General features: G+C 42.2%; 2 protein-coding genes across 2 annotated transcripts; both read left to right on the forward strand.

The window, feature by feature from the left end:
* Positions 1–819: 819 nt before the first annotated feature.
* LOC112254645 (protein mono-ADP-ribosyltransferase PARP3) lies at positions 820–19,263 on the forward strand. The gene is made up of 11 exons (XM_024427371.2): positions 820–957; positions 1,498–1,713; positions 4,418–4,543; positions 4,703–4,885; positions 12,757–12,895; positions 13,430–13,647; positions 13,853–14,011; positions 14,216–14,302; positions 14,518–14,695; positions 14,882–15,025; positions 18,412–19,263. The coding sequence occupies exons 2-11, from the start codon at positions 1,519–1,521 to the stop codon at positions 18,579–18,581; spliced, it is 1,599 nt and encodes a 532-aa protein (XP_024283139.1). The 5' UTR covers positions 820–957; positions 1,498–1,518; the 3' UTR covers positions 18,582–19,263.
* A 1,158-nt stretch (positions 19,264–20,421) lies between these two features.
* On the forward strand, positions 20,422–26,332 carry LOC112255495 (probable G-protein coupled receptor). The gene is made up of 2 exons (XM_024428474.2): positions 20,422–20,837; positions 24,115–26,332. The coding sequence occupies exon 2, from the start codon at positions 24,217–24,219 to the stop codon at positions 25,510–25,512; it is 1,296 nt and encodes a 431-aa protein (XP_024284242.1). The 5' UTR covers positions 20,422–20,837; positions 24,115–24,216; the 3' UTR covers positions 25,513–26,332.
* The last annotated feature ends 520 nt before the right edge of the window (positions 26,333–26,852 follow it).

The raw sequence follows: 26,852 nt of genomic DNA on the forward strand, positions 1-26,852 counted from the left end.
GCCATCTGTTGCAGTGTTCTTCTTCTTCTGTATAATGGTGTTTGCAACAATTGCCTACCTGTAGTAGTATGTTAGCAGTTCCTTATTTATGAGGACCAATTGCCAATGCGTTTTCAATGCCTGATAATACTTTTGTATTCAATACAGAATGGCACAACATTGAATTCAGAAATTCAGATTGATTTCCCTATCAAATAAAGTGCACATGAAGGTCTCAGTGTGTAATATGAATTACGGACCACACCTTGAACGGACAGTCTCTCTGATGGGAAACATTGATGGGGGTGTTGGCCACAAAAAAATCTGAACTCATCATGAGGGGCCACAGTGGCTCGTGGGTCTGCAGTACCCACGTCCATACCCACACATGCACTCAGAGCCAGCACTAGCACTAGCCTTTTTCCCCCAAAGCATTTTAGCGGCCCCCCTCTTGACAGCAGAGAGAATGTTTCAGAGTTAATTTTCTGCAATTCTACACATTTTGCCATGGGGCATAGCATTTTTTTTTGTACTTATAAAGCAAGTTTGTTGCAAGTCTACACACTGCCATGGGGTGGAGAGAAATGTTAGCAGTTTTTGTTTATATGATATCTGAGTGAGAGTGACTAACATTCCCTCGACCATGATTACTACCATTTTAGATAGATGGCTAGACTAATTTACCAATCTAAAATGTTTTAGCTGACTTGGTCTAATGGAGTGACTGTCAGTGACTAACATAATAAGAGAAAAACTGCGGATGAACAATAACATTTCAAAACTGCACCTTGTGTGCGTGTGTGCTCTATAATGTACATTTGTATCTGCAACTTTCTGAATGCCGCTTACCCCGCCCCCCCTCCCTCTAAAAGCGGAAGTGGAACTTCCTCGACAGTCGTTGAGAAGTGTGCCTGTCAAAATATTTTGTTCTGCTACTTCTGACAGTGACCGCTCGAGCTGCCGAATACCTGCTCTAAGGTAAGTAGCAAGTCGATAAAGGTTCGCAAATTATTTAGCTAGCTTCCAATTCCTGTCAACTGTAGCGGCATCCATAGCCTTGTAGTTAGCTAGCTAACACTAGTGCGTGAACTTCTCGATACCAACGGCGTTAAGCTAACGTTAGCTAGATAGCTACACACCCACAAAATGAAGTTACTGGACTTTGCGCCAAGCTAACTAAACTAGGTAGCTATATACCTAACCATTACTGAGGGGTTGTACATGGAAATACAGCTAGGACCGCTGCTATAGCTAGCTAATTAGCACTCGCTCAACCTTCTCAGTGCCTCAGACAGGTCAGGGAATTTACCAGCCACGTCAAAGCTTGTCTGCTGTTTCTGCTGTGTCTGCTGCTACTTCTGTGTTACTGGAAGTACCACGCCTCACTCAGCTGTATCAAAACACCACTGCCATTGGCCAGTGAGGCAGAAAAGGTGAAAAGCGCCTGCCTCAAGTGCATCAATACTATCTTCAAAATGTAGTGTTTTGTTGGATGCATAATGTTTCTCTTTTCTGCAGTGATTGAAATATAGATAAGGGATGGCACCAAAGAGAAGGGCTGCTTCATCCACCAAAGCCAATAAAGCGGGTGGAAAGAAGGTCAAGCAAGAGCCTGACACACCAAAGGATGCATTTACCTCTGCCAAAGAGGCTCTGAAGGCTGCAGGGCCAGAAGTGAAGGGCAAAAGGAAGGCTGATGAGCACTGCTTGCTGTCAGAACAGCATTCAGGAAGGGTGAGTTGGACATCATGCCGTATCAAGGCAGGGAGTAGGCTATTTATTGGGCTGCCTGTGCCACCAATCATACATATATATTGTATACTATTTCAGCTCAAAAGTCCTCCTGTGCAGTCAGTAGTACTCATTGAGGTACTTTGAAAGTGTTACTGTGATTGAAGCACTTGTCAGTAGAGGTAGACAGATTTATGATTTTTCAACGCCGATACCGATTATTGGAGGACCTAAAAAAAAGCCAAAACCGATTAATCGGCCGATTTAATTAAATAAAAAACTATTTATTTAATTGTAATAATGACAATTACAACAATACTGAATGAACACTAACTTAATATAATATATTAATAAAATCAATTTAGCCTCAAATAAATAATGAAACATGTTCAATTTGGTTTAAATAATGCAAAAACAAAGTGTTGGAGAAGAAAGTAAAAGTGCAATATGTGCCATGTAAGAAACCTAACGTTTATGTTCCTTGCTCAGAACATGAGAACATATGAAAGCTGGTGGTTCCTTTTAACATGAGTCTTCAATATTCCCACGTAAGAAGTTTTAGGTTGTAGTTATTATAGGAATTATAGGACTATTTCTCTCTATACCATTTGTATTTCATTAACCTTTGACTATTGGATGTTCTATAGGCACTTTAGTATTGCCAGTGTAACAGTATAGCTTCCGTCACTCTCCTCGCTCCTCCCTGGGCTCGAACCAGGAACACAATGACAACAGCCATCCTCGAAGCAGTGTTACCCATGCAGAGCAAGGGGAACAACCACTCCCAAGTCTCAGAGCGAGTGACGTTTGAAACTCTATTAGCGCGCACCCCGCTAACTAGCTAGCCATTTCACATGGTTACACAAGCCTAATCTCGGGAGTTGATAGGCTTGAAGTCATAAACAACGCAATGATTGACGCACAACGAAGAGTTGCTGGCAAAACGCATGAAAGTGCTGTTTGAAAGAATGCTTACGAGCCTGCTGCTGCCTACCACTGCTCAGTCAGACTGCTCAGTCAGACTGCTCTATCAAATCATAGACTTAATTATAACATAATAACACACAGAAATACGAGCCTTAGGTCATTAGGGGCGGCAGGGTAGCCTAGTGGTTAGAGCGTTGGACTAGCAGCCGAAAGGTTGGAGATTCAAATCCCCAAGCTGACAAGTTTACAAATCTGTCGTTCTGCCCCTGAACAGGCAGTTAACCCACTGTTCCGAGGCCGTCATTGAAAATAATAATTTGTTCGTAACTGACTTGCCTAGTTAAATAAAGGTAAAATAAAAATAAATAATATGGTCGAATCTGGAAACTATCATCTCGAAAACAAGACGTTTATTCTTTCAGTGAAATACGGAATCGTTCCGTATTTTATCTAGGGGTCCATTAGTCTAAATATTCCTGTTACATTGCACAACCTAAAATGTTATGTCATAATTACGTAAAATTCTGGCAAATTAGGCAGCCCAAACTGTTGGTTAATATTGCCTGCTAACCTGGATTTATTTTAGCTAAATATGCAGGTTTAAATATATATATACTTCTGTGTATTGATTTTAAGAAAGGCATTGATGTTCATGGTTAGGTACACATTGGAGCAACGATACGCACCGCATTGATTATATGCATCGCAGGACACGCTAGATAAACTAGTAATATTATCAACCATGTGTAGTTAAGTAGTGATTATGATTGATTGGTTGTTTTTTATAAGATAAGTTTAATGCTAGCTAGCAACTTACCTTGGCTTACTGCATTCGCGTAACGTGGAGTGCATTGCACACCTCGTGGAGTGCAATGAGAGGCAGGTGGTTAGAGCGTTGGACTAGTTAACTGTAAGGTTGCAAGATTGAATCCCCCGAGCTGACAAGGGTTTGGCAATTTTATGTATCAATGATGTTTGACAGTCATTGTCGATGTCGTTCTGCCCCGGAACGAGGGGGTTAACCCACCGTTCCTAGGCCGCCATTGAAAATAAGAATTGTGTTCTTAACTGACTTGCCTAGTTAAATAAAGGTGTAAAAAAAATACAATTTAAAAAATCGGCCAAATCGGTGTCCAAAAATACCAATTTCCGATTGTTATGAAAACTTGAAATCGGCCCTAATTAATCGGCCATTCCGATTAATCGGTCGACCTCTACTTGTCACACACTGACTGTAAAGGCTATGACAATGAATGGCTTTTTTTTGTTCACTTCAGCCACACCCTTCATTTAGAATCAATGAGGTTTGACTACTTTCCAATATACAAACCTTAGAAGTGACATGTAGGGTACAGTAATAGTTTCAGTTGGAAGTAAACTCCCTGAGAGTGAGAGACACTTGCCCCTTGAATTCATCTAATGCAGAAGGGGACTATTCTCTTCTTTCCTTGTTCAAGACATTACCTCTGCTCAGTTGTAGTGTACGCTCCCCCAAGATACCTGAGATAATGAGTGTGTAAGGTCAATGTATACTGTATATGCTGCATTCAGTTATAGCTGTTTCAAAAGACCAATGTGTTGCTACACCATGTTTGCTAATCATTCATATATAGCAGAATCTGAGAAACTGTCACTAGTTACAGGTATTTGACTTGAATTGTTTGATCAGCCTTGCAGTCATATCAGCAGGACAGACTGCTGTGCAGTGCAATAGAGGAATGTGCTCATTTTTATCTGACTGCTTTCCTGAATCATGTTCCTCCTTTAATCTCCCCCACAGGTGTATGAAGATTATGATTGCATGCTGAATCAGACCAACATTGGAAATAACAACAACAAGTTTTATGTCATTCAAGTGTTGTGTATAGATGACTCTTACTACTGCTGGACCAGATGGGGAAGAGTGGTAAGCTTAATTTTTGACAGACACGATGGTAGTTTACTAGACATTCCTGTGTATACTTAAGTAGTAAATCTACATTTTCGTTAATTATGTTAAATACTAAGCTATTCATTTCTTGAGCACCCAGAATTGAAGCATCATCTTCTCCTCTCTCCCTTACAGGGGGAAACGGGCCAGTCAAACCTATCAGACCTCTCCAACAGCCCAGACAAAGCCATCAAAGACTTTGAAAAGAAGTTCAAAGACAAGACGAAGAACAGCTGGAAGGAGCGGGACAACTTTGTGTCTCACCCGGGGAAGTACACCCTGATAGAGGTGGATGGAGACCAGGATGCAGAGGTCAAGGTAAAGTGGTGGCTGGGTCTCAGTAGGACCACGGATTCTAAAGTAGGGTTTGGCAATTGTATGTATCAATGATGTTTGACAGTTATTGTCGATGGTAATGACATTGTAATATCATAAACTATGTTTTAGCATATTTGAACTTGATTTCACCACCGGAGTCTGGCAGCGCAATGCTGAATACACAGCATTGCGACAAGCCAAATGGCCTATTCCCTATTTGCCATAGCGTACATTTTTAGTAAACTTAGCAAAAAAACGAAACGTCCACTCACCGTCAACTGCGTTTATTTTGAGAACTTAACATGAGTAAATATTCGTATGAACATAACAAGATTCAACAACTGTGACATAAACTGAACAAGTTCCACAGACATGTCACTAACAGAACTGGAATAATGTGTCCTTGAACAAAGGGGGGGGGGTCAAAATCAAAAGTAACAGTCAGTATCTGGTGTGGCCACCAGCTGCATTAAGTACTGCAGTGCATCTCCTCCTCATGGACTGCACCAGATTTGCCAGTTCTTGCTGTGAGATATTACCCCTCTTCTACCAAGGCATCTGCAAGCTCCCAGACATTTCCGAGGGGAATGGCCCTAGCCCCTCACCCTCCGATCCAACTGTTCCCAGATGTGCTCAATGGGACTCGTCAAATGAAGAGCACTTTTTGCCGGTCCTGTCTGGTCCGGTGACAGTGGGTTTGTGCCCATAGGCAACGTTGTTGCCGTTGATGTCTGGTGAGGACCTGCCTTTACAACAGGACTACAAGCCCTCAGTCCAGCCTCTCTCAGCCTATTGCGGACAGTCTGAGCACTGATGGAGTGATTGTGCATTCCTGGTGTAACTCGGGCAGTTGTTGTTGCCGCCATCCTGTACCTGTCCTACAGGTGTGATGTTTGGATGTACCGATCCTGTGCAGCTGTTGTTATACGGGGTCTGCCACTGCGAGGACGATCTGCTATCCGTCCTGTCTCCCTGTAGCGCTGTCTTAGGCGTCTCACAGTACGGACGTTGCAATTTATTGCCCTGGCCTCATCTGCAGTCCTCATGCCTCCTTGCAGCATGCTTAAGGCACGTTCACGCAGAAGAGCAGGGACCCTGGGCATCTTTCTTTTGGTGTTTTTCAGAGTCCGTAGCAAGGCCTCTTTAGTGTCCTAAGATTTCATTACTGTGACCTTAATTGCCTACCGTATGTAAGCTGTTAGTGCCTTAATGACTGTTCCACAGGTGCATGTTCATTAATTGTTTATGGTTCATTGAACAAGCATGGGAAAGAGTGTTTAAACCCTTTACAATCAAGATCTGTGAAGTTATTTGGATTTTAATGAATTATCTTTGAAAGACAGGGTCCTGAAAATGGGATGTTTCTTTTCTTTCTTTCTTTTTAGTTTACATACAGTGCCTTTGGAAAGTATTCAGACCCCTTGACTTTTTCCACATTTTGTTACGTTACAGCCTTATTCTAAAATGCTTTAAATAAATTATCATTCTCAGTCTACACACAATATCCCATAATGACAAAGCAAAAACCTCATATTTATTACAAATAAAAACATAAATGCCTTTACTATGCTTTGCTATGAGATTAGAATTTGAGCACAGGTGCATCCTGTTTCCATTGATCATCCTTGAGATGTTTCTACAACTTGATTGGAGTCCACCTGTGATAAATTCAGTTGATTGGACATGATTTGGAAAGGCACACACATATAAGGTTCCACAGTTAACCGTGCTTGTCAGAGCAAAAAAAGTAATGAGGTCAAAGGAATTGTCTGTAGAGCTTTGAGACACACTTCGAGGGATAGATCTGGGGAAGGGTACCCAAAAATATCTGCAGCATTGAAGGTCCCCAGGAACACAGTGGTCTCCATCATTCTTAAGTGGAAGAAGTTTGGAACCACCAAGACTTTTCCTAGAGCTGGCCGCCCTGCCAAACCGAGCAATCGGGGTTGAAGGGTCTTGGTCAAGCAAGTGACCAAGAACCCTATGGTCACTCTTGACAGAGCTCCAGAGTTCCTCTGTGGAGATGGGAGAACCTTCCAGAAGGACAACCATCTATGACGCACTCCACCAAACAGGCCTTTTTGCTAGAGTGGCCAGACAGAAACCTCCTCAGTAAAAGGCACAAGACAGCCTGCTTGGAGTTTTCCAAAAGGCACCTAAAGACTCTCAGACCATGAGAAAAAAAGATTCTCTGGTCTGATGAAACCAACTCTTTGACCTGAATGCCAAGTGTCACGTCTGAAGGAAACCTAGCACCATCCCTACAGTGAAGCATGGTGGTGGCAGCATCATGCTGTGGGATGTTTTTCAGTGACGGGGACTGGGAGACTAGTCAGGATCGAGGGAAAGATTAACAGAGAAAGTACAGAGATTGATGAAAACCTGCTCCAGAGCGCTCAGGACCTCAGACTGGAGAGAAGGTTCACCTTCCAACAGGACCATGACCCTAAGCACCCAGCCAAGACAATGCAGGAGTGGCGGCTTTGGGTCAAGTCTCTGAATGTCCTTGAGTGGCCCAGTAAGAGCCCGGACTTGAACCCGATCAAACATCTGGAGAGACCAGAAAATAGCTATGCGGCAACGCTCCCAATCCAAGCTGACAGAGCTTGAGAGGATCTGCAGAGAAGAATGGGAGAAACTCGCCAAATACAGGTGTGCCAAGCTTGTAGTGGCATACCCAAGACGACTCAATGCCGTAATCGCTGCCAAAGGTGCTTCAATAAAGTACTGATTAAAGGGTCTGAATACTTACAGTACCAGTCAAAAGTTTGGACATACCTACTCATTCCAGGATTTTCTTTAATTTTCCTTTTTTTTTCTTTTTTTTTTTTACTTTGTAGAATAATGGTGAATACATCAAAACTATGAAATAACACATAACCAGGCAAGTGTTAAACAAATCATAATGTTGAATATTTGAGGTTATTTGAAGTACCCACCCTTTACCTTGAGGACAGCTTTGCGCACTCTTGGCATTCTCTCAACAAGCTTCATGAATTAGTCATCTGGAATGCATTTCAATTAACAGGTGTGCCTTGTTTAAAGTTATTGGTGGATTTACTTTCCATAATGAGTTTGTGCCAATCAGTTGTGTTGTGACAAGGTTGGAATACAGATGATAGCCCTATTTGGTAAAAGACCAAGTCCATATTATGTCAAGAACAGCTCGAATAAGCAAAGAGAAATGACAGTCCATCATTACTTTAAGACATGAAGGTCAGTCAATCTGGATATTTTCAAGAATTTGAACGTTTCTTCAAATGCAGTTGCAAAAACCATCAAGTGCTATGATGAAACTGGCTCTCATGAGGACCGCCACAAGAATGGAAGACCCAGAGTTACCTTTACCATATGCATGCAGTCCATATAAATGCTTCAAAGAGTTCAAGTAAGACACATCTCAACATCAACTGTTCAGAGGAGACTGCGTGAATCAGGCCTTCATGGTCAAATTGCTGCATAGAAACCACTACTAAAGGACACCAACAAGACAAAGAATTGCTTGGGCCAAGAAACACGAGCAATGGACATTAGATCGGTGGAAATCTTTCCTTTGGTCTAATGAGTCCAAATTTGAGATGTTTGGTTCCAACCGCCGTGTCTTTGTGAGACGCAGAGTAGATGAACAGATGATCTCCGCATGTTTGGTTCCCACCGTGAAGGATAGAGGAGGAGGTGTGATGGTGACACTGTCTGTGATTTATTTAGAATTCAATGCACACTTAACCAGCATGGCTCCCACAGCATTCTGCAGCAATACGCCAGTCCCACTAAGCCCAAACCAGATAGGTCATTGTCCTGTTGAAAAACAGATGATATCCCAACACACCTCCAGGCTGTGTAGGGGCTATTTGACCAAGGAGTGTAATGAGTGCTGCATCAGATGACCTAGCCTCCCCAATCACCCGACCTCAATCCATTTGAGATGGTTTGGGATGAGTTGGACCACAGAGTGAAGGAAAAGCAGCCAGAATGTGCTCAGCATATGTGGGAACACCTTCAAGACTGTTGAAAAACATTCCTCCTGAAGCTTGTTGAGAGAATACCAAGAGTGTGCAAAGCTGTCAAGGCAAAGGGTGGCTATTTGAAGAATCTCAAATATAAAATATATTTTGAATTGTTTAACACTTTGTTGGTAACATGGTTCCGTATGTGTTATTTCATAGTTTGATGTCTTCACTATTCTACAATGTTGAAAATGGTAAAAATAAATAAACTTTTGTTGTGTGTGTATAAATTGAGAAGAGCTTGGGGCCTAGGATCGAGCCTCCTTATTTTATTGTTTTGATGTCTTCACTGCCTGTCACCAAGGGAGTACCCCCAAGGCTCGATACTAGGCCCCACACTCTTCTCAATTTACATCAACAACATAGCTCAGGCAGTAGGAAGCTCTCATCAATTTTTATATGCAGAAGATAATCTTATACTCACCTGGCCCCTCCCCGAATTTTGTGTTTAACGCTCTAAAACAAAGCTGTCTTAGTGTACAACAAGCTTTCTCTGCCCTTCACCTTGTTCTGAACATCTCCAAAACAATGGTCATGTGGTTTGGTAAGAATAATGCCCCTCTCCCCACAGGTGTTAATTACTACCTCTGAGGGCTTAGAGCTTGAGGTAGTCCCCTCATACAAGTACTTGGGAGTGTGGCTCGACTTTACACTGTCCTTCTCTCAGCATATATCAAAGCTGCTGGCTAACGTTAAATCTAGACTTGGTTTCCTCTATCGTAATCACTCCTCTTTCACCCCAGCTTGCAAACTAACCCTGATTCAGATGACCATCCTACCCATGCTAGATTATGGAGACATGATTTATAGTAAGGGTGCTCTTGAGCGGCTGAATGTTCTTTACCATTCAGCCATCCTATTTGCCACCAATTCGCCTTATAGGCCACATCACTGCACTACTCTGTATACTCGTCGCAAGACCCACTGGTTGATGCTTGTTTATAAAACCCTCTTAGGCCTCACTCCCCCCTATCTGAGATATCTACTGCAGCCCTCATCCTCCAACACCCGTTCTGCCAGTCACATTCTGTTAAAGGTCGCCAAAGCGCACACATCCCTGGGTTGCTTGTTTTTTCAGTTCGCTGCACCTAGCGACTGGAACGAGCTGCAACAAACACTCAAACTGGACAGTTTTATCTCCATCTCTTCATTCAAAGACTCAATCATGGACCATCTTATTGACAGTTGTGGCTGCTTTGAGCGATGTATTGTTGTCTCTACCTTCTTGACCTTTGCTGTTGTCTGTGCCTAATAATGTTTGTACCATGTTTTGTGCTGCTGCCATGTTGTGTTGTGTTGCTCCCATGCTGTGTTATCATGTGTTTATGCCTTGCTATGTTGTCTTAGGCCTCTCTTTATGTAGTGTTGTCTCTCTTGTTTAAAATAACATAAGGTTGTCATTGGTAGGCCGTCGTTAATAAGAATTTGTTCTTAACTGACTTGCCTAGTTAAATAAATACAAATTCTACAATGTAGAGTAATTGGATAATAACAAATACATATATCACACACACAGTCGTGGCCTATAGTTTTGAGTGACACAAATATACATTTAAGTCTGCTGCCTCAGTTTGTATGATGGCAATTTACATATACTCCAGAATGTTATAAAGAGTGATCAGATGAATTGCAAAGTCCCTCTTTGCCATGCAAATGACATGAATCCCCAAAAAAACATTTATACTGCATTTCAGCCCTGCCACAAAAGGACCAGCTGACATCATGCCAGTGATTCTCTAGTTAACAGGTGTGAGTGTTGATAAGGACAAGGCTGGAGATCACTCTGTCATGCTGATTGAGTTCGAATAAAAGACTGGAAGCTTCAAAAGGAGGGTGGTGCTTGGAATCATTGTTCTTCCTCTGTCAAACACGGTTACTTGCAAGGAAACACATGCCGTCATCATTGCTTTGCACAAAAAGGGCTTCACAGGCAAGGATATTGCTGCAAGTAAGATTGCACCTAAATCAACCATTTATCGGATCATCAAGAACTTCAAGGAGAGCGGTTCAATTGTTCGGCGCCCAAGAAAGTCCAGCAAGCGCCAGGACCGTCTATTTAGTCAGCCACCAATTGTGCATGTTCTCCCACTTAAAAAGATGAGAGGCCTGTACTTTTCATCATAGGTACACTTCAACCAAGACAGACAAAATGAGAAAAAAAATCCAGAAAATCACATCGTAGGATTTTTAATGAATTTATTTGCAAATTATTACAAGTCCTCAACTGGTAGCTTCATTAAATACTACCCGCAAAACACCAGTCTCAATGTCAACAGTCAAGAGGTGACTCTGGGATGCCAGCCTTCTAGGCAGAGTTGCAAAGAAAAAGCCATATGCCAAACTGGCCAATAAAAGTGGTGTTTTTTTAAGATTAAGATGTGCAAAATAACACAGACACACAAGTCAGCTCCTGAAAATCTAATTATTTAGCCTATAACATTATTTTTAACACTTGAATAAACACTGGCTTTGGCAAAAAATGAATAGGCCAATTAGCATATGCTTTTTTGCATTTCGAACTGTACACGCGCTCCAGCAGGTGTATCTCACTGATCATCCCTAAAGCCAACACCTCATTTGGCCGCCTTTCGTTCCAGTTCTCTGCTGCCTGTGACTGGAACGAATTGCAAAAATCGCTGAAGTTGGAGACTTATCTCCCTCACCAATTTCAAACATCTGCTATCTGAGCAGTTAACCGATCGCTGCAGCTGTACATAGTCTATCGGTAAATAGCCCACCCATTTTTACCTACTTCATCCCCATACCGTTTTTATTTATTTACTTTTCTGCTCTTTTGCACACCAATATCTCTACCTGTACATGACCATCTGATCATTTATCACTCCGGTGTTATTAATCTGCAAAATTGTAATTATTCGCCTACCTCCTCATGCCTTTTGCACACAATGTGTATATAGACTCCCCTTTTTTTTCTCTACTGTGTTATTGACTTGTTAATTGTTTACTCCATGTGTAACTCTGTTGTCTGTTCACACTGCTATGCTTTATCTTGGCCAGGTCGCAGTTGCAAATGAGAACTTGTTCTCAACTAGCCTACCTGGTTAAATAAAGGTGAAATATTTTTTATTTTTTTGTAATCCTAAGTATAGGCCAAGTTACAAAATAAATAAAGTAGCCTGAACAAAAGTACTAAAATAACAAATGAGTCCAAAAAAACTATGCATGTAAGTCTAAGGGTTTGACAGAATATTTTAGTTTAATCTATAGGCTATGTCTTTCAAATAAGTTGCATCTGGATCTGAATATAGGCTACATTTAAATAAAGTGCAATGAGGAACTATTAGGTTTAGTTTTTTTTTTACCATGTCTTAGACCTACCTAAAGGTTTTTGGCAGCAAACACCATGTTCACCTTTTCTGCCCAGAGTAGCAAACTCTGCAGGATGATGGACTTGTAAATGTTGGAGGTTTGTAGTCTGTCCATCCATTGCCTGAAACCGAAGGACTGCTTAACACCACCAAGTCAGCCATTGTTTTTTTTTTTTCTGATTTAGGAGAAGGCAGACTATTCTATAGTTACTAAGTGAAATGCCTTTTTATTTTTATTATTTACAGTCTGAAGTAGCCTAAAGGAAGAATTACGCAAATGCCCTTACCCAGATGCTTAAGATGATGCAATAGCCTGCACTTGATATGGCTGTAATATTAGTTTTTAAAAGGTAGGCTAAAATGTAATTTCAGACATCGCCCATCCATACTCTAAAGAATAACAACATTTTACCTTCCTGGCTCCTGTAATTAGTATGTCTTACAATACACTCAGGTGGTCAGGCTGACTCATTATAGTTTTGCTGTGTCCAATTTTGTTCCCTTTCTAGAACATGCTCTCTTCTGGCTTTTGCAGGTGGACTGTGTTGATGGGAAGATTGGCAAAGGCCCCAGAAACATCCTCCCTTGCACCCTGGACAGCCCCACGCAGAAGCTCATCCAGCTCATCTTCAGCAATGACATGTTCAAAGAGGCCATGGAGTGCATGAACCTGGGTGGGTGTCAATCTGTCCATCATACCACCTGTACCCCTCCAGCACTGAAGCAACTTTCTGTTCCTCAGACAGTAAGCCTGGGTGTGGTCTATGTACACATGGTCTGTTATGTAACATACCTGTTGGACTGGACTGCTTGTTGTATTGTGTTTTACTCTGTCAGTGCAATGATATACTTGGCTGTTAAACTGAAGTCAGGGAAGCCCAGGCATCTGCTCTATGTGATCAGAGAAGAGCATCCTAAATCATTTGTTATTTTAAATGGGGGGGGTAAAGCCTGGCGATCTGGAGCTAAATGTCTAATCCATATAAAAACCTAGTCTGTCTGATCGATAATGTAAGTAGGACTGTAAAATGTATACAATGTTTATTCAGCTGTTGCAAGTTCCCTAACTACCACATTTACTAATGTAGAGGAGAGCAGTCAACAGACACCTGCACAGTTTATATAGGCCTAACATGTGAACTCAGACAGAGCAGTGATATGTGTGTAATTATATCCCCCTTATTGCTTCTCTCTCTTTGGGCCACCAGACATAAAGAAGATGCCCCTGGGGAAGCTGAGCAAGATGCAGATTGCTAAGGGCTTTGAGGTGCTGGAGGAGATTGAGGGAGCCATAAACGCCAGCAGGCCCAAACTGGAGGAACTCTCCTCCAAGTTCTTCACTACCATCCCACACAACTTTGGACGCACCAGGCCCCCGGTCATCGACAGTTCTGAGATCGTGGAGAAGAAGAAGGAGATGCTTCTGGTGAGATCACCTTGTACTTGATTAGACGCTGTCACCGTATTGTGCTTTATGGAATGACGGTACTATTTAGGGCCAATAGTTTTTTAATAGCCTACAATAAGAACCCAGTTTTCCCTGATCAAGTCTGGTGAAACTCCTGGCCCTAATCATGATGAGTGGTCTTGTCCAGGCCTGATCCCATTCCTGACTGTGCTGTCCCCTGCAGGTGTTGGCTGATATAGAGATAGCCCAGAACTTGAAGGCTGAGACTGAGAAGGCCCAGGAGCAGATGGAGGTGGAGAAAGTACCTCATCCACTGGACCAAAACTATCTGTCTCTCAGCTGCAAACTTGCTCTACTACAAAGAGATACACAGGAATTCAAGGTACCGTGGTCTCTAATAGAAGTTCAATTCTATACAAACACCACTGTATTGTTTCAAATCAGACAAGTCTTTAGTGATATGCGGATGGTCATATTTAAATGGGTGACTATATTTACTGTGACAAAGCATAATTTATACTACAAAAGAGAAGAATATTGTAAATGTTAAGCTTCCATTGTATTTCCATTCTTGCCTCATTTAAAGCTAATAGAGAGATACCTGAAGGCCACTGCATATAGCCACAACCAGCCAAAGATTATAGATGTCTGGGAGGTGGACAGAGAGACTGAGGTGGGTAACATATGGCACAACAACTTCATGTCATAATTCTTGTAGTATGTAATACAGCATTCATTGTTTTACTAATTTGCTGTGATCTTGATTTTTGTGCTGATGCATGTACAAAATAAATTTAAAAAATAATATATTGTTATAACTGTAGGTTTGTTTGACTAGGCGTTAGTATTTAAGGTGATTGATCTTTCTGTGGGGATTGTTCTCCCCAGGCGGAGAGATTCAGGGAGAACGACGGTCTAGAGAACCGGCGTCTGCTGTGGCATGGTACCAATGTGGCGGTGGTGGCAGCCATCTTGAAGGGCGGGCTGCGGATCATGCCCCAGTCAGGGGGCCGTGTGGGCAGGGGCATCTACTTTGCCTCGGAGAACAGCAAGTCAGCTGCATACGGTGAGGCTATAGCTACCATGTGGCTGAACTACCGGGATCTATTTTAGACGTCATCTTCGGAATATCCAGTCAATTTCCAAATGTATGTTCATGTAGTGAGTATAAGACTGTTAGGTACTACGACACTGTTCGTTTTGTGAAGAAATACCGTGCTACTTACTACATATGTGTCCTGTCCCTGTGTAGTGCGTACATCTAAAGACAGGGGGGTGATGTTTCTGAACGAGGTGGCGCTGGGGAAGGAAAACACCATCACTAAGGACGACAGCTCCCTGAAGGAGGCTCCTACCGGCTACGACTGCGTGGTGGCTAGAGGACAGTTGGAACCAGGTACAGTAGTCTGAGCTATGTTAATGTACATTAAGAAGAGCGTGGGTCCTAGGATTGAGCCTTAGGGTACTCCCTTGTTGACAGGCAGTGGCTGAGACAGCAAACGTTCTGACTTTATACACTGCACACTCTGAAGAGGTAGTTGGCAAACCAGGCCAAATACTCCTCAGAGACACCAATATTCCTTAGCCGATCCACAAGAATGGAATGGTCTACCGTATCAAAAGCTTTGGCCAAGTCAATAACTGTAGCAGCACAACATTGCTTAGAATCAAGAGCAATGGTGACATAATATAAGACCTTTACGTTGCAGTGACACATCCATAACCTAAGCAGAAACCAGATTGCATACCATAGAGAATACTATAGACCAAGAAAGCCAGTCAGTTGACTTTTGATAAAAAGGACAAGATAGGTCAATTTCTATGACAGTTAGGATTTTCCCAGTGCCTTCCAAGCACTGGGAAACTCCCCAGAGAGGAACGACATGTTAAAAAGGTGAAAGAGGCTCAACTATGATAGGGGCCACAACTTTAAAGAAGGAAGGGTCTAAACCATGTTAGGTAGGGCAGTTTGGGTACAGGTGGGTGCTGATGGTGGGTGATAGCATTCAGCAACAGTCAACAAATAGCTATTTGAAAGCTTAAAACCAGCTAATCAAGTTGGTTGGGAACAGACTACCCATCACTGAATGTGTTCCTTGGTAAAGATTGCCACGCCACCACCACCTTTGGAAGATCTGTCTTGCCGAAAAATATTATAACCAGAAAGGTTAACATCAGTGTTCAGCACACTCTTTCTTAACAATGTCTCAATAATGACCAACACATCTGGATTGGAGCTGTGAACCCACACTTTCAATTGATACATTTTGGGTAATAAGCTTCTAGTGTTAATGTGCAGAAAACCCAGGCATTTACGTAAGCAGAAATCAGTGAAGCAGAATTCGGAGCACAAGTCAGAATTGTGGCTAGCAACCATAGACGGACCAGTGTGTACATGCACATTTCCAGATATCATCAGCAGTAATACAATCAGTGCACGGCAAAGAACGGGGAGATCTGCGGGTTGATTTTTCTATGACATTTTGAATGTGCATCAGATGGCAACAAGATCATATGTGACTCACCACCTGGATTCGGTCTTATGTAGCAAACATTTTTATTGTTTTTTTTCCATTGGATAAAGTAAAGACTGAGCTACAAAATGGGATATCATACAGCATTTTTGTCAAACAATGGGGAAAGTTATTCTGCTTTGAAAGTTGATACACTTGTAAACTTAGTTTTGAGAAAAGGGCCTTGGAATGTTTTGGTACCTACTGGAGAGCTCTCCTTTGACTACACCCAACTGGAAGCTTCATTAAATATTACCTGCAAAACACCAGTCTCAATGTCAACCGTGAAGAGGTGACTCCGGGATGTTGGCCTTCTAGGCAGAGTCCCTCTGTCCAGTGTCTGTGTTCTTTTGTCCATCTTAATCTTTTATTTTTATTGACCAGTCTGAGATACGACTTTTTCTTTGCAACTCTGCCTAGAAGGCCTGCATCACTGTTGACGTTGAGACTGGTGTTTTGCAGGTACTATTTAATGAAGCTGCCAGTTGAGGACTTGTGAGGCGTCTGTTTCTCAAACTAGATACTCTAATGTACTTGTCCTCTTGCTCAGTTGTGCACCGGGGCCTCCCACTCCCCTTTCTATTCTGGTTAGAGCCAGTTTGCGCTGTTCTGTGAAGGGAGTAGTACACAGCGTTGTACGAGATGTTCCGTTTCTTGGCAATTTCTCGCATGGAATAGTCATCATTTCTCAGAACAAGAATTGACTGACGAGTTTCAGAAGTAAGGTCTTTGTTTTTGGCCATTTTGAGCCTGTAATCGAACCCACAAATGCTGTTGCTCCAGATACTCAACTAGTCTAAAGAAGGCCAGTTGTATTGCTTCTTTTATTAGCACAACCGTTTTCAGCTGTGCTAATATAATTGCAAAAGGGTTTTCTAATGCTCAATTAGCCTTTTAAAATGATAAACTTGGATTAGCTAACACAACGTGCCATTGGAACACAGGAGTGATGGTTGCTGATAATGGGCCTCTGTACACCCAAGTACAGAATCTGCCATTTCCAGCTACAATAGTCATTTACAACATTAACAATGTCTACACTGTATTTCTGATTAATTTGATGTTATTTTATTGGACCAAATTTTTTATTTTCTTTAAAAAATAAAGGAAATTTCTTAGTGACCCCAAACATTTGGACGGTAGTGTACACTCTGAAACTGTAGTTAGATTCTTACCCCTATACATGGATGAAAGCTTCACGGCAGCCTGCAACCCCTTTCATTAAATAAGACATCCTATGTCTTTTCCATTTAGTTTGCACAGCTTGTTTGGCCCGTTGTGATCCACTGATTTCAAAACTCAGGTTAATGTCTTCCGTGACAACACTGTTGATCGCCGTTTCTTCCCCATCACAGTCATCAGAAGACTCTACAATGTCTTCTTCAATTAAATGTTTTTACTTAAATCAGGGATTTCCTCATCTGATACATTTACAGAGTCCTAGAGAAAGTCAGCATGGCACGGTCGTCCTCCAGAAAGTAGTCCATCACAACTTTTTCCCACTGACCTTTGTCGATAGCGCCTGATAAATTCTGGGCAGCGGTGTTATTGAGAGCAGTAGCAACATATTTGCAGTTTTCCATGGCTAAAGTTATATCTTTCGAACAAACTGCAGTAGAAAGGATTATCTACGCATAACGAGCAGCTCATTTTATAGACACAAGATGCTACACCACAGAATCTGAAACTCATCTCTCGGCATGTCCGGCCCACTCATTATCTCAGCCAGTCATGGTTAGCGGGAATGTTCTTGGCTTTTTCTTTGGCTAAACCAACTAGGCTATTAATTTAACAACTTTATTTGTGTTTACAGGTGGCATAAAAGTTTGTTATTAAGGCACTTGAAAGTTCATGTTCTTGAAGACATTTCTGCCAGAAAACGCATTTTGATCAAGTATTTTTTACTTTCTAAAGTCTCTCCTGTGAAGTCGTGACTTGCGACATATGCCTAGTTTCCTGAATCGGGTCACATATTGTACAGCATTTATCAGGTAACGTGAATAAAAAGCCGGAGGGACGTAGTTGAATAGGATGGGAAACCAAGATTCTGTGTAACTGAAAAAGTTGTAGTTGCAAGTGTCTTTCTCCATATACACTACTGAAGTGGTTACTGTATGTCTAAACATCTGGTAGATGATTAGCAGATATCCAGAAGACTGCATAAGTCTAGTGAACACTTTTGTTGTTTATATCAGTACAGTGTCTGTATAGTAAACACTTGTGTGTTTCAGCTGTATGGTTGTGTAGTGAACACTGTGTGTTGTTTCAGACCCCTCTAAGGACATCTTCCTGACTCTGGATGGGAAGCAGGTGGCTGTGCCTCAGGGTGAGCCCATTAAGCAGCCCCAGTACAAGGACAGCTGCTTTTCCAACAGTGAGTATTTGGTCTACAAGGAGAACCAGTGTCGCATCCGCTACCTGCTGGAGCTCAAGTTTTAACCGGAGAGAGGAGAGGCACCTATGCACTCTAGGAGAGAGATGTCTCCTACTCTGTCTAATTGGTAGAATATCAAGAGTATTGATCAAATGAAGGTGGTTGTTGTTAGACCTCACTGTCACTGAGTACCATATTCAACCAAAGTTGTCTATAATGTATCAGATATACTTCTCTGTGCCTTATGCTTTACACAACAGGCTTTGAAGTCTTCCATTGTCAGTTTTAGTTGCAAGTCATTGGTGATTCTACTCTTAAACAGAGTATAAATACTGCACTCTCACTTAAAATTATAATCCTTATTGTAATTCCATTAGTCTACAATATTTACTTTGAGCAGACCATAGTATTGTGGATTTTCAATGTTATTGTACTATTTGGCCACTCATTTCTGTTATGGGAGAACTATTCTCTTTACCTTTACTGGATGTAGTGTGAATACTGTACCTTTACTAATATGCAATACAATATCTACCTGTATCTTTATTCTGCACTATATGTTTTCATTTAGCTGTGAGTATTTCCTACTCTGAATATACTTGTATAAAGCTTTATTTTCACTTACCTACTTTGTGAAAACATCTCTCTTCAGTAACTGTTTGAATGTTAGTGCATGCAACATAATTCAATACACTACATAGGCCTATATGCTGTATTGGCATGAAATAAAATGCATGATTGAAGGAATAACTGTAGAGTTGATCTGTATGTTTATAGAAGTTTGATTTGTATGTAGTGTGCGTCTATGAAGGAGATTTGTGCAGCTTTGAAAATCTATAATCCCAGTGCACTGTGTATGTTAATAATATTCATGTGTTACCTAGCAAGGCTCTGAAAGTTCCTGTGGTGATGATCAATGCTCTTGTCTCAGTTTATACATTTTCCTGGGCCAGGGTCCAGATTCACAAAGCGTCTCGAGTAGGAGTCGTGATCTAGGATCAGTTTTGCCTTTTGAATCGTAATGAATAATTGGAGGGTGATCTGATTCTAGATCAGCACTCGAACTCTGAGACACTATAAGACTATGGGGCTGTCTATTGCACACAGCAGCCTGTTGAGAGAATGTCCTTCTGCCTTGTAACCAGGAGGTGTCACTAGTGAACACTCAGTCTCAGACCACCTCTCTGAGCCTTTTTGCACCTGATCTATTTACTTGAAGGCTCAATAAACAAATAACCCTCCAGCTGGCTGTCAGACCTCTCTCCTTGAGGAGACTGCATATGCTTTCACCTATTTATGTAACTCAGCCCAGACCCCAGTGTTTTGACCAATCACTCTTAAGTTATTTTTTTCAGCACTTTTGATGTTACTTCTGTGGGTTGCCACTATTTAGTGGTTGTTGCCCAACATGTTTGCAACATGCTGTAGATGCACAGTTGGATGTGTTGACCACATTCTTCAGACAACACATTTCGATAAACCGCAACACCAACACAGTGTTGCTTACCATTAGTTTCTTCCATAAACCTATATTTTGAACAGTGTCATCCAGAGATTGGTGGAAATGTTCTCATATCACCACAGCTGGGTCAATCACTAAATCCAATATAGGAAAGTTCATGAGTCACGACAAGATTATACCTCATGTTTTTATAACCCTCACTGAGTAATGTGCTATTTGGTTGTAAAAAAACAAAACATGTATTTGCATCGAAATAATACAGACACACATTGTTGGAAAAAGCCAACATGTTAACTGCAACTGGCATTTACATGTTAACGCAGAGCTTTTGAATTGGTGTGCTCTAGGACCCAGGGAAAAACTCTCTTTAGTGGACAGTGGAGTGTGTGTCTGTCTGGGAGGGAGGGAGGGAATCACACAGTGCACAATGTGTGACAGTCACTGCCTTACACAGTGATAGAGAGGAGGAGGAGGGATGGAAAGCGCATCCTCACATCTATCAGGGACAGACACCATCCTGAGTGAAGTGAAGTGATCACCCTCTACTCACCTGCTCTCACACTAGTGTCCCTCTGTGATCACAGCCTGGTCTGGACCAGGGAGATTCCCTCTACACCTATACCAGAGACTTCAAAACCTCTGGAAAACCCACTGGCTAACTCTATCCTCAGCAGTGTGTATCTTGTCCTGCTCATCCAGTGGAAATACCCAGTGTAAATGGTCTATGTGGACCTGTTCACGTCTGGATCTGCTTAACTGATGTCTCCTCACTAAAACAACACCTGGGATACCCAGAAAGGACGAATCATAATATCCTGGTCTCTTTGAATTGGACTGGACATATCATAATCTCATATGGGTAGGTTACAAGACTTATTATCGTTCTACTCATTTTGGCTCACAAATCCATAAAATGTATCCTCGACAGGGGTCGTAGCTAACAGGTGTACATTCTGTTGGAGATGCACTGTGCATTTTTACATAGAGTGAAATCACTTTGAATGTTTCATCAGACAGTCATATAGATGAGCTGAAAGTTGAGGCAACAAGCTATTTTAAAGAGTTATTGTTTTTTGGGGAGTGGGTTTTCTAGTTCAGGTGCATGTATTTCAAATGCAAGGTAATGTACAGTATATCTCCAGTGTCCACTATATGTATGTTCTCTTAAGAAATTACTTATCTTTTGAGTAGAATAGTATACCTTATGAATGGAAATTTAACAGAAATGTTTTTATATCCCATCTATTCTCATTCATAATATACAGCCTTACAAAACATTTGCCTCTAAATCTATCTTTAGTTACATCCTAAATACAAAATGTAAATTTTAAGAAAATACTTTTAATATATTAACATTGAAGGATATTATACTGACTCATCTCAGTGGGTTACCCAGTTGACAGTAGCTGTGCAGGGACAGCTCGAGCTGAAATGGCTGGGGGAGAGGGAAGGGGTGGGCTCAGAGAAGGACAGGAAGTGGGGTGGGGGCAGTGAGGGGTACATTGGAGGGATAAGCATGGGTGACTCGTGTGACCTCTCAGAAAATAGCGCCATTTAACAGAAGTCATTGATCTTTCAGTGCAAAACATTATTTTTAAGTGTTATACTTTTTCTCCTGTCTGTAGAAAATACACCTTTCTAAAGATGGAAAGGACCAGGACATTCATTAAAGGGACTAATAACGGGCTTATGAATCAAAGTCAAAAGGCAAGGATAGAGTTGTTTTGCTTTCCTCTGTGAGTGAAAAGCACCACAATCCATCCATTGGCCCTGTGCACCACATCGTATCTAATGTTCCCTTTACTGTTACCTACTTCGTGTTCCCCAAATCCATGCAATGCTGACACCATGTAGCAAGGAGTAAGGACTATATGTTTTAGACATACTGTAGTAACCCACTGGGCATAGACGGCAGTTCATCTAGTTTTGATTTACGTTCAACTAACATGAATTCAACATGAAATTTAAACCAATTATTCACCATGTCATTATATTTAGGTTAAAAGTTAGGTAAAGAAAATATGATATGCCCTTATGTTGATAACTGTTTGGAAATCTAATAATTTTTCCAAGTTGGTTCATCTTCATCACATTTTTGGGGGGTTGAAATGACATATAAACAACATTGATTCAACCAGTTTTTGCCCAGTGGGAAGTACTTTATCTGAACTAAAACAGTTTTTTTCTAATTCCGAATCAACTTGTGCATCTGTTTTTCTTATCAAAACAGTGAAAATGCATGTGTATTCTCATTTCTTTAGCTGTCTTGGTTTTAGGTCCATGTGATCTGGTAATTTGGCTTCTCAGATAACGTCCAGGCAGTGAAATAGAGAGCGCTCAGGCCATCCTCTTGTGACAATAATGCTGTAGAAATGTAAATAATATCCAACATTTTACAAATTAATTTGCTTTGTTTTATTTTTATTCTAACTTCATTACTATATTAGATTATACACTGAGTGTACATAACATTAAGAACATCTTACAAATATTTTGCCCTTAGTACAGCTTTAATTCATCAAGGCATGGACTCTACAAGGTTTTCGAAAGCGTTCCACAGGGATGCTAGCCCATGTTGACTCCAATGTTTCCCACAGTTGTGTCAAATTGGTTGGATTTCATTTGAGTTTGAGTTTATTTTTATTTTTACAGGGACAGTGCACATTAATCAACGTTTCAGTAAAAGTGCCGGTTTTAGCCAGCCGGCTAATTTTCAACCGCAGTCCCTGGGCAGGTTATTAAAAACAATTACAATATAGACAATAGCAACATAGAACAAGCAAGACATAGCAACATAGGACAAGCAAGACATAGCATACAGACAGAGCAACATAGGACAAGCAAGATGTAGCATACAGACAGAGCAACATAGAACAAAAAGCAGCAAGACAAAATTCATAAAAGCAACAAAGTGTTTCCACACCTCACAAGCTACAGACAACAGACAACATGGAGAGCGGCAACACACAGCTAGGGACCATGTTCACAAATCTGATTGACCTTTAGCCATGTCTTCAAGCATTTTGTGAAAGTGTGATATGTGGTGCAGTTATGTGTGTCTGATGGCAGTGTATTCCAGACATGGGAAGCTCTCACAGAGAAAGCAGATTTACTAAAGGTGCTTTTCCTTAGGGGAACTATACAGTCACCTCTCATGGCAGACCTTGTGGATCTGCTGCCATATGTCTGGGTTTTCTGTTTAACAAAAATATTGAGTGGAGGGGGAGCCAGGCCATTAAGGATCTTGAATACAAGACATGCGTCGGTGTATTGCACAAGATTTTCCCAACTCAAGAGCTCATGCTTTCTAAGGATGTGACAATGATGATGGCTATTGGGCTTCCTATCAAGCACTTTGAGAGCCTGTTTGTAGACAGACTGAATAGGTTTTAATGTTGTACAGCAAGCTTGGGCCCAACTAGTCAAGCAGTATGTTAAATGGGGGAGTATCATAGATTTGAAGTACAGTTTTGCTACCTCTGTAGTCAAACAATTTCGTATAAATCGGAAATTAGCTAGGTTGAATTTGGGTGATTTAATGTTGTATTTAATTTAGTGTTTTACCCCCTAATTTCATGATATACAATTGCGATCCAATTACAATCTTGTCTCACAAACAGCTATTTTGACTCTTATTTTACCCTAAATGTTTTTTTGATTACCCTCTCATCCTCTTGTGTTTGAGCAAGGCATGAGATAGAAAGTACAGTATATTTCCACTCTTACCTTGGGCTAATTATCAACTCACCCCTAAATACGTTTTCTTTTTAGAACAAGACCTGAAAGAAATATAGAAATGCTCAGTGCAGCCTAGAGCAAAGACGTCATGAATATTCAACTTGTAGAAGGCTTAAAGGGTTATTTAATGTAGAACATATTCCTTGTTAATACAATGCGGTCTCCAGGGCCGTCTGAAATGGAATAAATCAATTAGGTCGTCCCTCACATGACAGGGATGAAGACTGATTTAATAGAAAAAGATTACCAGGCATCAAAGCAACATGTACTGTGAGAGTAAACCATATGTTCAAAGCAACATGTACCGTAGGAGCAAACCATATGTTAAGCTACATCAGCATGACATTTCAAGCTCCTATACAGTAAATGTTTAAATTGTGTTTTTGTCTCCTTAACAGGACATATCCAACATGATGACAAGTACGTGAAAAGAGAAGAAAGTTAACATTGCAATGGGGCCTGCTGCTGTAGTGATGCCTCTGACTAGTTTTCTGTGAAATATGGAGAAATCTGGTCTGATGCTGGCCTCTATTCCCAATCGCACAGGGGCCAACCTCACAACTGGCCTATGGGGACCCAACCCCACAGTCCCCGCAGAGGTGGGAGTGGTCACCAGCTCCCAGTCTCAGATCAAAGATCTGATTGGGCTGTTTGCAATGGTGACCCTTAATCTCATCGCCCTATTGGCCAACACTGGAGTCATGGTGGCCATCGCCCGCGCCCCTCACCTGAAGAGGTTTGCCTTTGTGTGCCACCTGTGTGCAGTGGACCTGCTGTGTGCCATCCTCCTCATGCCCCTGGGCATCATCTCCAACTCACCCTTCTTTGGCACCGTGGTGTTCACCGTGTTGGAATGCCAGGTCTACATCTTCCTCAATGTGTTCCTCATCTGTGCCTCCATCCTCACCATCACCGCCATCAGTGTGGAGCGCTACTACTACATCGTCCATCCCATGCGCTATGAGGTGAAGATGAGCATCAATCTAGCCATCGGCATAATGCTCCTCATATGGGTCAAGTCCATCCTTCTGGCCCTGGTCACCCTGTTTGGTTGGCCTGCCTACGGGGCCCACAGCTCCATCGCTGCCAACCACTGCTCCCTCCACTGGAGCCACAGTCGGTTGAGGAAGGTGTTCGCTGTGCTCTTCAGCGTGGTGTGTTTCCTGTTACCTGCCATTGTCATCTTTGCTGTCTACTGTAACGTGTACAAGGTGGCGCGCTCAGCTGCCCTGCAGCACGCACCCGCGACAACCACCTGGGCCTTGTCCAACCCAGCCAAACGTGCCAACCGTTCTGACTCCATCAACAGCCAGACCACCATCATCACCGCCACACGCAGCCTGCCCCAGAGACTGTCCCCTGAGAGGGCATTCAGCGGGGGTAAGGCTGCCCTCACCCTGCTGGTCATTGTGAGCCAGTTCCTGCTCTGCTGGCTGCCTTACTTCTCCTTCCACCTGCACTTGTCCTTCAGATCGTCCCTGCAGAGTCCCGGGGACGTGGAGGAGGCCGTCACTTGGCTGGCCTACTCCTCCTTTGCTGTCAACCCTTTCTTTTATGGCCTTCTCAACAGACAGATCAGGGAGGAGTTGGTCAAGTTCCGGCGCTGCTGCTCCTCCGGGCCGGTGGAGCTGGTGGCCTCCAGCCATGAGGGCTCCTTTCAGGAGAACTTCCTCCAGTTCATTCAGAGAACCAGCAGCACGGCCGACAAGCGCTCCAGCTGCACCACCTCCAGCCCCAGGAACACTCTGGACCAGGGGATCAGAATACCTGGCCAGATACCAGAGGAGCATGGCTAAACAGAGGCCAGTGGATAGCACACTTCAATTTGGACTGTTAATATGACAGCCATCGGTACTCGTAGCACCCTGAGTTTTTCCTGATTATGTGTCCTGACCAGGAAAACTATAGGGCCCTGAGATTTTTCAAGTCAGATCATGTGGTTGGTAAAAACTCAAGCCCCTACTCATAAGCTGTGCATAATATGCCTCTGAGTAGGTGTCCATTATTTATTGGTAAGGTCTCCAACACAAGACCAGTGTTTTAATGTGAAATATGAAATTATTGTGACAGAATTTCATTGACTTTACCATTGTTTCATGACAGGCCTAAACCGAAACATTCTGTTACAGTCTCCATATATACTTCCATTCATTTTTTCAGCTGGTACCAAGGGACCTTCAGATGAGTTTTGTAAGGCCTGTGGCCTCAACATCATGTTCGTTAGTCTCATCTTTCCATAGTTTGTAGGCCAAACCATTGGTAAGCTACAGATGATTTTGTGAGCAGACCGATTTTCGGGATTGTCTTGTGGTCTGACAAACATCGCTCTAGTTTTGTCACCTTTCACCACAGATGCAGAATTGTGATATAGGCAGATGTGGTGGATTGAGATGAGAGGCATCCAATCCCAAAACAAACACATCCCTATCTTAAATTGACAGATTTTTATGGGGATTGTTTTATTATTACAATTAGACTGACACAGGGGCGCGGAGATCGACCTTAGGGGGTTAAAGTGTATGCTTGTTTCATACAATGTTGAATGAATTGTAAACTCAGCAAAAAAAGAAACGTCCTCTCACTGCCACCTGCGTTTATTTTCAGCAAACTCAACATTTGTAAATATTTGTATGAACATAAGATTCAACAACAGAGACATAAACTGAACAAGTTCCACAGACATGTGACTAGTCCCTGAACAAAGGGGGGGTCAAAATCAAAAGTAACAGTCAGTATCTGGTGTGGCCACCAGCTGCATTAAGTACTGCCGTGCATCTCCTCCTCATGGACTGCACCAGATTTGCCAGTTCTTGCTGTGAGATGTTACCCCACTCTTCCACCAAGGCACCTGCAAGTTCCTGGACATTTCTGGGGGGAATGGCCCTAGCCCTCACCCTCCAATCCAACAGGTCCCAGACGAACAGTATGGCTGGTGGCATTATCATGTCAGGATGAGCCAGGATGTCAGGATGAGCCTGCAGGAAGGGTAGAACATGAGGAGGAGGATGTCTTCCCTGTGATGCACAGCGTTGAGATTGCCTGCAATGACAACAAGCTCAGTCCGATGATACTGTGACACACTGCCCCAGACCATGACGGACCCTCCACCTCCAAATCGATCCCGCTCCAGAGTACA

The sequence above is a fragment of the Oncorhynchus tshawytscha genome, linkage group LG07 (genome assembly GCF_018296145.1).
Source record: "Oncorhynchus tshawytscha isolate Ot180627B linkage group LG07, Otsh_v2.0, whole genome shotgun sequence".
NCBI classification, from domain to species: Eukaryota; Metazoa; Chordata; class Actinopteri; order Salmoniformes; family Salmonidae; genus Oncorhynchus; species Oncorhynchus tshawytscha.

Excerpts from the sequence above, each read along its gene's own strand:
- LOC112254645 (XM_024427371.2), top strand. The coding sequence starts at position 1,519 with ATGGCACCAAAGAGAAGGGCTGCTTCATCCACCAAAGCCAATAAAGCG. Across the intron at positions 1,714-4,417 it reads CAGAACAGCATTCAGGAAGG|GTGTATGAAGATTATGATTG; the intron begins GTGAGTTGGACA and ends TCTCCCCCACAG. Across the intron at positions 14,303-14,517 it reads AGGTGGACAGAGAGACTGAG|GCGGAGAGATTCAGGGAGAA; the intron begins GTGGGTAACATA and ends TGTTCTCCCCAG.
- LOC112255495 (XM_024428474.2), top strand. The coding sequence starts at position 24,217 with ATGGAGAAATCTGGTCTGATGCTGGCCTCTATTCCCAATCGCACAGGG.